Below are 11,152 nucleotides of genomic sequence, written 5' to 3'. Positions count from 1 at the left end.
GCACCACCACCGCCTGGTTGAAAATACAGTTTTAATCATAGTTAAAGATAGTTTTTCTCTGCTGGCATGGTGGTCCAGGCCACTAATCCCAGGACTGGGTACTCAGAGATCAGCCTGCCTCAGCCTCCCAAGTCCTGAAACTAAAGGTGTGCATACCACACTTGGACTGGATTTTTCCAATTTAAAATTAAAAACAAAAAACTGAGTGGGGCCGGGCGGTGGTGGTGCATGCCTTTAATCCCAGCAGTTGGGAGGCAGGCGCAGGCGGATCTCTGAGTTCGAAGCCAGCCTGATCTAAAAAAGCTAGTTCTAGGACAGACTCCAAAGCTACAAGGAAACCCTATCTCAAAAAACCACACACACACACACACACACACCCTAAAGCTACAAAGAAACCCTATCTCAAACAAACACACACACACACCCCAAAAACAAAAACCTGGGTCTAAAAAAGCTAGTTCCAGGACAGACTCCAAAGCTACAAGGAAACCCTATCTCAAAAAACCATACACACACACACACACACACACACACACACACACACACACACACACACCCTAAAGCTACAAAGAAACCCTATCTCAAACAAACACACACACACACCCAAAAACAAAAACTTGGGTGGGGAGGAAAGAGAGGTTTCAGTAGTTAAGAACACTCCTTTTTTTTCTAGAGGACCACAGCACCTAGTCCTGAGGTTTATAACTACCTGCAACTCAAGCTGGCAGGGGCAGATGACTTCTGGTCGACATGGGCATCTGATCATGTGCCATACATATACATACATATGTAAGTAAAAATGACATACACATATATACATATATAACTAAAATGACATGTGTCATATATACACATATAAAATTGTTTTCTTTTTTTTAAAGATTTATTTATTATGTATACAACATTCTGCCTCCATGTATGCCCGCACGCCAGAGTAGGGCGCCAGATCTCATTATAGATGATTGTGAGCCGCCATGTGGTTGCTGGAATTGAACTCAGAACCTCTGGAAGAGCAGCCAGTGCTCTTAACCTCTGAGCCCTCTCTCCAGCCCCATAAAAATTGTTTTTTCAAGACAGGTTTCTCTCTAGCCCTGGCTGGAAGGTAATGAATGATATAGACTCCCTTGCCTGGATCCTTTTTTCTTTTGTGCGAGGCTGGGAAACAAACCTTGGGTCACTGCCTATTAGCTAGTGGCCTACCACTGAGTTGTATCCCCAGTGACAGAATTTATAAAGTAATTACTAATAAGAGCCACACATGTTTTTAAAATTCTGATGTCATTTATTGGCACAAAAATTACTCAGATACAACATGGTGTCTAGATGTGGCTTCACTTTATACTTTTGTGTATTTAGTTGGATATTTGCTTTGCTCAGAGTTCCCGACCTGTTCTAGTGTGTCTATCCCTCTGTGATCAGCACGTCCACGACCGCACTTGTGTTGTGAGCCCCTGTTCCAAACACAAGGTACTCACTCATCCCTCTTCCAACACAGCAGGGACGATGCACCCCCTTTGCACTGGGATCCATGGCACACCTGCTCACACGCGGTGGCCTGGTGTCTGAGCAAACTGTCCTCCTGGAAGGTCAGGTCTTGTGACTTCAGCATCATGGGGTCAAGCAGAAGACAGATCTTCTCACCCACTTTGGCCCATCCTGCAAACGTTGCCACTGCTGCCCAGGGACTGGTGAGGTAACAGGATGGGTGGAGTGCTGAAGTCTGCATCACTGTGTTGGAGCCCCTGGTCCGTGTTCTCCAGGCCGCGGGCATACCGGACTGTGCTGAGTCCACTGTCCCTGGGTTGAGAGAATGGACTATATTTTTCTGCAGGAAATGCTTGTGATGAGTTCTCTTGTAAGTCAAGTCAAAACCCGTATTTTTTAGTTACCCATCATCTTTCCCCCCAAAATCGAAGGCTTGGTTTCTGTAGGATTTCTGTGTTTCACTGTCCGGGAACTGAATCAAGCCTTGTGTTTCTGACAGTCTTTTCAACAGCAGCTAGGAGGTTGGTTCAGACCAACTTTGAATATACAGTAGTTCTTTTCATATACAGTTCAAAATATTTAACAAAGTCCAACTTTATGCCCTTGGATTCAGTCCACTGGAAGCACAGACCAAGGTACAAAAGCGTCTGAGGAAATGGTGTGGTTTGCCAGGCTCCGGTTACCAGAAGGGACACCTAGGAAGGGGGACAACAAAGGCAGTCGTCATCAGAGGTCTTCCAAGCTTTAGCCTCCTGCAGGGAGCAGGTCTGATTTCTGCCCAGACACTCCAGGATTCTCAACCTTTCCTCTCGCCATTCTCTCTCGTCACTCCCTGGCTCCTATGCCCTTCTGCATCTCTGGAGCGACAACAAAAATCCAAAAGATGTACAGCCCAATCAGGCGCCCTTCCCACTCTGAACCATGGCTCTCAAAGCCATTTTAACTTCAATGCAGATGTGCATGTCTCAGGTTTCTCGTGTTAGAGAAGGAGCATTCTGAGAGCTACAAACTTGTAAACTAGAGACATTAGCCAGGTCTGACCGCCCTGTATGGCCACTCCACCACACCGTCTTTGGTCCTGACTGTAGCTCTGGCTGCCCTGGCCCTGAAGACATCTGCCTCCCCTGCATCCCCAGTGCTGGGATTAGAGGCATGAGCTGCCACACTCAGCCACTGAAGCTCACCAGCCAATGTAGCACTGGCAGAGGTTTTCATGGGATGTCGCCTGCTTGATGAGCAGCTCCACTTGGGTTGGAACATCCAAGGTGTCGTCATGAGAGAAATCCCGACCTAGCAAGTGGAAGGAGAAACACTGTCATCTGAACCTGCTATCAACAACTGCCATGTTCCTGTGTGGCCCCACTGTCTACGCAGCCACAGGAAGTCAACTCTTGCTGGAGCGGGAAGGTCAGACCACTCCTGCATTGACTTCAGTGTCATCTGCACGCACAGGGGTCTCTTATAACAGAACCCATTCAAAGACGGTGAAGACATCAGAGATATGGCTAATGGAGCTGTTCCAAGATCTGATCTGAAGAGTGAACAAGGCCGTCCAGTTTGAGCCCCACAGGCTGCCATCCGTGTTCCTACTGGACAGTGAGGACACTGGCCTCACACAGACTCTGCAGCCTGGCCAGCCAACACAGCTTCTTTGAAAACCTGCCTGATTTTTTGTTTGCTTTTAAAGAATTTTAAATTTTACGTGTATGAATGCTTTGCCGGTATGTCTGCACGTATGCCATGTGTGCCCTCGGAGGTCTGGAACTGCAGTCACTGATGGTCATGATCCACCATATGGGGGCTGGGAATCATCGGCTAACACATGCTCTTAATCAGTCATCTCTCCAGGCCTAACCTGCCTCTTTTCTTTTCTTTAACACAGAAGTATTTTGTTGTTACAGTTTTTTGAGAGAGATCTTAGGCAGTCAGAGATGGCCTGAATTATGTAGCTGAGGCTGGTCTTGAATGTCCGATTCTCCTGATTTCCCAAGTTGTCCACCACTGTAACCAGTTTCTTCCCTTCCCTTCCTTTCCCTTCTCTCCCCTCCCCTCCATTCCGTTCCTTGTTCTCTTGGAACTCATTGTATAGCCCAGCCTAGCTTCAAATTCCCAGTAACCCTCCTGCCTTTTTCCCCTTCTGGAATGCAGGTGTGAGCCACCACACCTAGCTGGCAAAGCGTCTTTCTAGTACTGCCAGGTCTGTTAAAGTCTCCCCAGTCTCCTCTACTTCTCACCCTGGCCCGATGCCCTCCCTCCGATGTTTTAGTTTTGGGCAGTTTGCATCAATTCCCTCTTCTCCCCATCTCAGGAGTTCCTTCCTCTCCTCCGACCACCCTGCCCTGTGCTCAGGGTCCAGTTCTCCTGCTCTCCTTCAAGTCTGAAGTATTGATCACTTAGTCTTTGTTCAAACTTTCCTTGATTATGCCCTTTTCACGGCTTTTTAATTTTTTTTGAGACAGGGTCTTTCTGTATGTAGCTCTGGCTGGCCTGGAACTCACTGAGCTCTATCTGCCTCTGCCTTCTGATTGTTGGTATTAAAGATGCGTGCCATCACAATGGCCTTTTCAATTTTGTAAACACATCCCTCTATTTCCTTGTAGAGAAAAAAAAATTGAGACATAGGAGTGTAGCTCAGTCAAGAGAGTCCTTTGTACCATGAGACACGGGGTGTAGCTCAGAGTCCTTTTATGAGCCAACGCTAGGGTGGCTCTCAGTGCCCAGAACTTCTGCCCACAAAGGCCTCGACTTGCTTACTTAGTCCTCCCCTCCCTGCATCAGCCGCTTGAGAATTCTGCCACATCTCACTTTCTTCGCCTTCATCTCATTCTCTTCAACAATCCCAGCTCTCAGATAAACACCAGTGTCCTGGAGTCACCTTTGACCTTCTCATGTCTCATGTGTCAACAGCAGTCTTTGTGGGTTTTTATATTTTTGGGTGGTACTGACCTTCTTGTCTTCACCTCCCTAGTGATGGGATTAAAGGTGTGAGCCACTATACTTGGCTCTGTTTCTCTTTTAGACTGATTCAATCTTATATAGCCCAGGGTGACTGGAACTCACAGAGCTCTGACTGCCTCTGTTTCCTGAGTGCTGGGATTAAAGGTGTGCACCACCACTGCCTGGCCTCTATGGCTAACTAGTGTGGCTAGCTCTGCACTCTGATCTTCAGGCAAGCTTTATTTGTTAAAGCACAGGAAAAAAAAAAAGAAGAAAAGAAAAAAAAAAAGAAGAAAAAGACAAGAAAAAAGAAAAAAAAACATCACATTGGGACTCTAAGTTAGGTTTCTGAGTGTCAGGCAAGAACTTTACTAATGAGCTGCAGTCCTAGCACAACCTTTGATTTGCCCTCAAGATCTCTTGCATCTGATGTCTTCATCAGTGGCTGTCTTCTCTGGATACTAGAGCCCTGGTCCAGCCAGTCACCACACTGTTTTTTCTAGGCCACAGGGCTAGCCCTAGGACCTTTGCTCTTGCTGCCACTCTCATCAAAGGGTTCTAGTGTACACTGCTCCCTCTGCCTGGAACAGTGTCCTCCTGGTTAACTCCTTGGGGTGGGGGGGCGGGGGAGGCGGAAGGGTCTGAATGAGAATGGTCCTCATATATTTGAATACTTGGGCCCCAGTTGGTGGAACTGTTTCGGAAGGATTCGGAGGTGCAGTGGTATTGGAGGCCTTGTGTCAATGGCTTTGTTCATTTCTAGTAAGCTTTGTCTGCTTCACAGCTGTGGAACAAAATGCAAGCTCTCGGCAACTGCTCAGGCACCATGCTTGCCTGCCTGCTGTGCTCACCACCACAGGGTTGTGGGTTCAAACTAACCACCCAGAGCTGTCAGCTCCAAATAAACGCTTTCTTTTATAAGTTACCTTGGCCAGGTGGTGGTGGCTCACACCTTTAATCCCAGCACTCGGGAGGCAGAGGTAGGCGGATCTCTGTGAATTTGAGGCCAGCCTGGTCTACAGAGTGCGTTTCAGGACATCCAGGGCTACACAGTAAAACCCTGTCTTAGAAAAACAAAACAAAGTTGCCTTGGTCATGGTGTCTTACCACCAACAACAGAAAAGTAACTACTACACTCCTCTTGTAAACTTGAACTCCAGTTATGTCCTTAGTGAACGTTTCTGGAATTTCCAAATTAAACTCTGCCATCACAAGGCACACAGCCGCAGATGACTCTCCTCTGTTTAGTGACAGTGTTCACCCTTAGATTCTGAGCCCTGAAAAGCCAGGGAAGCTGTCTGTTTCTGCTGCTGTAGCTCCTTTGGCATCTAGCACAAACAGGTACTTGATTAAGCATCTCTGACTACAAAACTGACTGGCTCTGAGGCCCAGAGCCTGGAACCCTGTTTCCTAGGGTGTTCACATCCTCTGTCAGGGCTTCTGCCATTCAGGTGGAGAAATGAGTTCAGAAGTCACACAGTCAGTGAGTGTGGAAGAGCGCTGGCTTTCTGGCTCCCACTCATGTAATAAACTACCCAAAAGAAGAAAGAGGACCAGTGGGAATTGGTAGCTGCTTTCCAAAATCAAACATCCCTCCTCTTCCATCCTTCTGCTGCAGTCCACGTGGTCCGGCACCCGCCAGCATCTCACCACGAGGCCAGTAACTTGCCGATGGAGTTGGCTGGTTCTGGAATCCATCCAGATTCCAAAAGAGCCTCCCTCATGCCCAAAGTGAATGAGGTTAAGAGACCTTAGGTGAGACCAAGGGTCTTTAGCAAGAGGAGCGCACTGTGCCTGAAGTCACTCAGGAGCCATGTGGAACTGACTCCTAGGACAGGGGCTGGCCACCCATTGAGAGAACACTCCCCACATCAGGCTTTGTGTCCTTTTAGCCCCAAGCACTCACCAGTAAGCTTATCTCGAACCCTGTTAATAATCTGAATAGCTTTCTTGTTTAAGGCCTCTGGTTTCACCAAACCATCTCCAACTGAAAGACACAAGAGTAGAAGCAACAGGTCCAAGGCTGCCCAGCTGTTATGAAACACGGCCGAGTGTTGAGCAGTCCTGTGCATGCGACTCTGTCCTCTGCACACAGTGCGGAATTCATGGCCCTTTCCTCTCCAAGGCAGCACTGTTGCTCGCCTTGTCGACTTCATTTCTGGCTGTGGCTCAGTGTAGCTGCTATCTGTGCAATGAGCTTGTTATTGCTGCAGCTCCTCAGCGTGGACTTACTGAAAGAGTGGATGGATTCTGGCACCGTAGTTCCTGCTTTCTTGTGGGCTGGTTCTCCAAGTTCTACACCATCCAAAATTTCTAGGATAAAGAAACCAAATAAAAAACAAAAAACCCTCAATTAGTGGAAGTTAGTAGGAGACTCAAATACTAAGAAACCATTATTTTCTAATTTCTTTCTTTCTTTTTTTTTTTTTGTTTTGGTGTGTTTTTTTTTTGAGACAGGGTTTCTCTGTAGCTTTGGGGGCTGTCCTGGAACTAGCTCTTGTAGACCAGGCTGGCCTCGAACTCACAGAGATCCGCCCGCCTCTGCCTCTCTCAGCCCTCTAATTTCTTTTGAGAGGTCTCAGATATCAGAAGCTGCCCTTAACCTCCTCATGTAGGTAAAGAGGTCCTGATGCTTCTACCTCCCAAGTGCTGGGATTACAGCCATGTGCCACAGCGCCTGGCCGTTACTCTTATGTTTCTTTTAATTTATTTCATTTTAAATTATATGTATGTATGTGTGTATGGGCATGTCCACATGTATGTGTGGTGTGGGTGCCTGAGACCAGAGGAGCTGAATCTTCCTGAAGCTGGAATTACAGGCAGCTGTGATCCACCTGATAGCCTGCTGGGAACCAAACTCAGGTCTTCTGGAAAAGCAGTATGTGCTCCTAATTGCTTAGCCATCTCTCCAGCCCTGCTACTCTTTTTTAAATAAAAATTACCTTTATTTATGTTTATGTGTGTGTTGGAGGGACCAAGCATGTATGGGCAGTCAGAGGACAACTTTGAGAAGTTGTTTCTCTCCTTCTGCTGTGTCCAGAGGCTCAATCTTAGGGGGCCAGAGCAGGCATAAGCACCCTTACCCCTTCCTTACCTACTGAGATGTCTTGGGGATTAAACTCAGGGTTTCATTCATGCTAGGCAAGCACTCCCCTAAGCTACATCTTTAGCACTGACGTCAGGAAAGTAACACGGCTGAGGGATGGCTTAGTGGTTAAGAGCACTTGGAGTTCTTTTGGAAGACATGGGTTTGATTCCCACCACCCTCATGGTGGCTCACAATCATATGTAATTCCAAATCCAGGGGCTCCAACGCCTTCTGGCCTCCTCCAGGCATTCATGAAATGCACAGACATACATGCAGGCAAAACACATACAAATAAAGTAATGATTAAAGATTAAAAAAGAGTAATATAAAGTAATTAGTTTCTAATTCTTTAAAAATTTATTATTTGTTACTATTGTATATAACTGTAATTCTTACTTGAGAACTGTTTTCATTGTTTATAAATTTACTATGTTAAAAGTTGAAACCTTACTTTTTAATTAGAAAAAAGGGGGAAATACAGAATATTCCTTTCCACTGTGTGAATATATGTCACTGTGATTGGGCTAATAATGAAGCTGGCTGGCCAATAGGTGGACAGGTAGAGGTTAGGTGGGTCGTGCAGACAAAAAGAGAGCACGAAGAAGAAAGGGGAGGAGTCTCAGGAGTTGAGAGGAAACATGGAGAGAAGCAAGATGGATTTGCCATGTTGTAAAAAGTACTGCCATGTGGCAGAGCATAGATAAGAAATATGGGTTAACTTAAGATATAAGAGCTAGTTAGTAATAAGCTATTGGCTGAGCATTCATAATTAAAAATAAGTCTCAGTGTGGCTATTTGGGAACTGGTGGGCAGGGCAGAAAAGCCAGCCTATAATTGTGAATACATGTATGATGTGTGGGAGTGGAGTACTGGTGCCCACGTGGATAACTGCACCCATAGAAAGCCTGAGAGAGCTTGGGAAGTAATTCTATACAGAAAAGAATAGAGTTAAGCATGCCTTATCGATAGCAGCATTTTCTCAAGTGGGCTCTTAAGAGAGGCTTCCTGACTCAGCTTTAGCTATAAAACCTTGCAGCTCTTTTAAGAGGCCCTGCCACAAAACACTTAAATGGTATCAATGAAAAGCTGACCATATGCTTTTTTGGTTTTCAGCCATAGCAGGAAAAAAGCTGCATCATCTTAAAATGCTGGCTTTCTGGGCCGTCCTGCCAGTGCAAACTCTGATTCTTTCAGGCAGGAGGTCTGGCTACAGAGCATTTGAGTGTGGTTTGTAAGCAGACTGCTGCAGCTTGCTTGCTGGCAGGGACCTTGAAATACCATAGAGTTGTGGCAATAAACATACCTCCACCATGACACTGGAGTCTCAGAAAGCTAAGAAATGGGCTGTATCCAGCCGCCAAAGCCATGTCTTTAACCTTAGCCATATCGCTTAGCAAATAAAGATTCATGTAGTCAGAAAAAGAGAGATATACAGTAAAGAGAGAGTCAAAGACAAAGAAAACCTCTAAATGGTTTACAGTGTTTTAAAAATATATGCAGGCTAAAGGTTAAAGTCCTTATAATAAAAAAGAAAGAGAGTAGTTGGGTGTGGTGGCACACACCTTTAATCCCAGCACTTTGGAGGCAGAGGCAGGCCGATCTCTGTGGGTTCAAGGACAGCCTGGTCTACAGAGTGAATTCCAGGATAGCCAAAGATACACAGAAAAACCCCGTCTTAAAAAGGCAAAAATTAAAAATAAAAGAAATAGAGGTTAAAATAAAGCCACGTAAAGATGATTTACACAGAGAATATGGATACTGTATGTTATTATGTTCTCTTTGAATTGTTTGAATGCTGAGGAAGGAGCAACAGCTGCTAAAATATATTTGCTTATAAATGCTGCTGATTTAATCCAAGATAAATATTTTGTAAATGCCTTGACTTCAAAATTGAAGTCAAAAGATATGGTACTTTGGAGAAGTTTTGCTTTTATTTCCAAAGAAAATGAGAGGCTATGGATTCATTCTGAATTAAGAAAAATCAGGTTTGATGAAGGAAGACCACCTGAGAAATCTCCAGTAGGAACAGATGGTTCAGATGTCAGAGTTCTACATCCCGAACAGATTCAAGATGCTGCCTGAGATGATCAAGCCTCACAGGATACTTACTCCAGTCAGGACTTGACCATAATTCTAAATTTTCTTTAGGTTCCCATAAGATTATCAGTACCCCCAACCAGCAGGAAATAGCCTGGAAAACTATACCCACATTCCCAAAAAATGGACTATGGATATTTTCCTTTGTTTAGAATGTTGGTTACAAGTTGTTATGGATAATGGTCAGGAGAAAAGCTAAACTAAGGATATTAGATTCAAAGTTCTTTTCTTTTCTTTCTTTTTTAACAAAAAGAGGGGTAAGTGCTGTGGGACAATGGTCTGTATCCTGTGTATTATATTTTTTAAATAAATGCTGATTGGCCAATAGCCAGGCAGGAAGTATAGGCAGGACAACTAGACAGAAAGTAGAGGCGGGTCAATGAGAACAGGAGAATTCCAGGAAGAGGGAAACTCTTTCTGGAGTCCTGTCCCAGCAACAGAAGAAGTAAAATGTGACTGTCTCACTGAATAAGGTACTGAGCCACACGGCTAGCACAGACAAGAATAACGGCTAAGCCTAAGCTCTTGCAGAGGATTTCTTTTTTCTTTTCTTTCTTTCTTTCTTTCTTTCTTTCTTTCTTTCTTTTTTTTTTTTTTTTTGAGACAGGGTTTCTCTGTAGCTTTGGAGCCAGTCCTGTCCTGGAACTAGCTCTTGTAGACCAGGCGGCCTTGAACTCACAGAGATCCCCCCCCCCAGTCTCTGCCTCCCAAGTGCTGGGATTAAAGGCATGTGCCACCACCGCACAGCTAACAAGCCTAAGCTAACGGGCCATTCGGTTTATAGTTAATGTAGACCTCTGCGTGATTTCTTTGGGACTTAATTACTGTGGTTACTGGGCAGGACAGAAAACCTCTGTCAACAGAGTACATGTTACAGTTCATATGTAATCAACCTCCATGGGTCAGTCTCTCCTTCTACCTTTTACATGGGTTCTGGGAATTGAACTCAGGTCCCCAGGCTGACCTCAAATTTGCTGTGAGGGTAAGATGACCAAATGCCCTGGAGATGCGGAATGGGGTCTGCCAACTTCCCTGGGATGTACCCACCTACTGACTGGCCTGCAGAGTAGGAGTCTGTCCTTGTTCGAGACCGCTTATTGCCTTTGGTATTTGCTAGGAAAAGAAATTAAGTGTTAGGAAGTACTTCAGACTGTAACTTGAAAGAAACTTGGTTAAAAAGGTATTTCCTTATGATCATAAAAACATAATATTTTTAAAAGCTGTCATGCTGAATAGTGAACAAGATCTATCACTCAAAACCAAGGGCGAGAGCTGGGATCTGAGGCCTAGAAGCTGTCCACTGCAGACCTGACTTAGACAAGATGAGTGCTGGCTTACTCCCAGAGCACCAGAAGCCTCACATCACAACTGTGTTTCCTACTGAATCCCAGCTTCCCACGCTACAGACCAAACAAATGAAACCCATGAAGGTGCAGTTCATCCAGAAAAAAAAAAAATCTTCATTTAAATAGCTAAGGCAAGAGTGGGAGTGTTGTACAGCTCATAAAATACCTGAGATTCCTCTCGAGCCCCAGAGCTGCTCTG

The 11,152-nt window shown here is 45.3% G+C and overlaps 1 protein-coding gene across 1 annotated transcript in view; it reads right to left on the bottom strand.

Moving 5' to 3' along the window:
• Positions 1–1,259: 1,259 nt before the first annotated feature.
• Positions 1,260–11,152, bottom strand: part of Mtor (mechanistic target of rapamycin kinase) — a 111,632-nt gene continuing 101,739 nt past the window's right edge. Inside the window, exons 54-58 of the mRNA XM_075946393.1 lie at positions 10,655–10,720; positions 6,655–6,735; positions 6,329–6,409; positions 2,670–2,775; positions 1,260–2,180 (exon numbers count right to left, since the gene is read on the bottom strand). Of these exons, the coding sequence (XP_075802508.1) occupies positions 2,165–2,180; positions 2,670–2,775; positions 6,329–6,409; positions 6,655–6,735; positions 10,655–10,720 (350 nt within the window). The 3' untranslated portion in view covers positions 1,260–2,164. The remainder of the gene's footprint in view (positions 2,181–2,669; positions 2,776–6,328; positions 6,410–6,654; positions 6,736–10,654; positions 10,721–11,152) is intronic.

This window comes from Microtus pennsylvanicus, chromosome 13 (assembly GCF_037038515.1).
Source record: "Microtus pennsylvanicus isolate mMicPen1 chromosome 13, mMicPen1.hap1, whole genome shotgun sequence".
Taxonomy (NCBI): domain Eukaryota; kingdom Metazoa; phylum Chordata; class Mammalia; order Rodentia; family Cricetidae; genus Microtus; species Microtus pennsylvanicus.
Note: the sequence above shows the minus strand (reverse complement) of the source record. Positions and strands in the feature narration are given on the sequence as shown.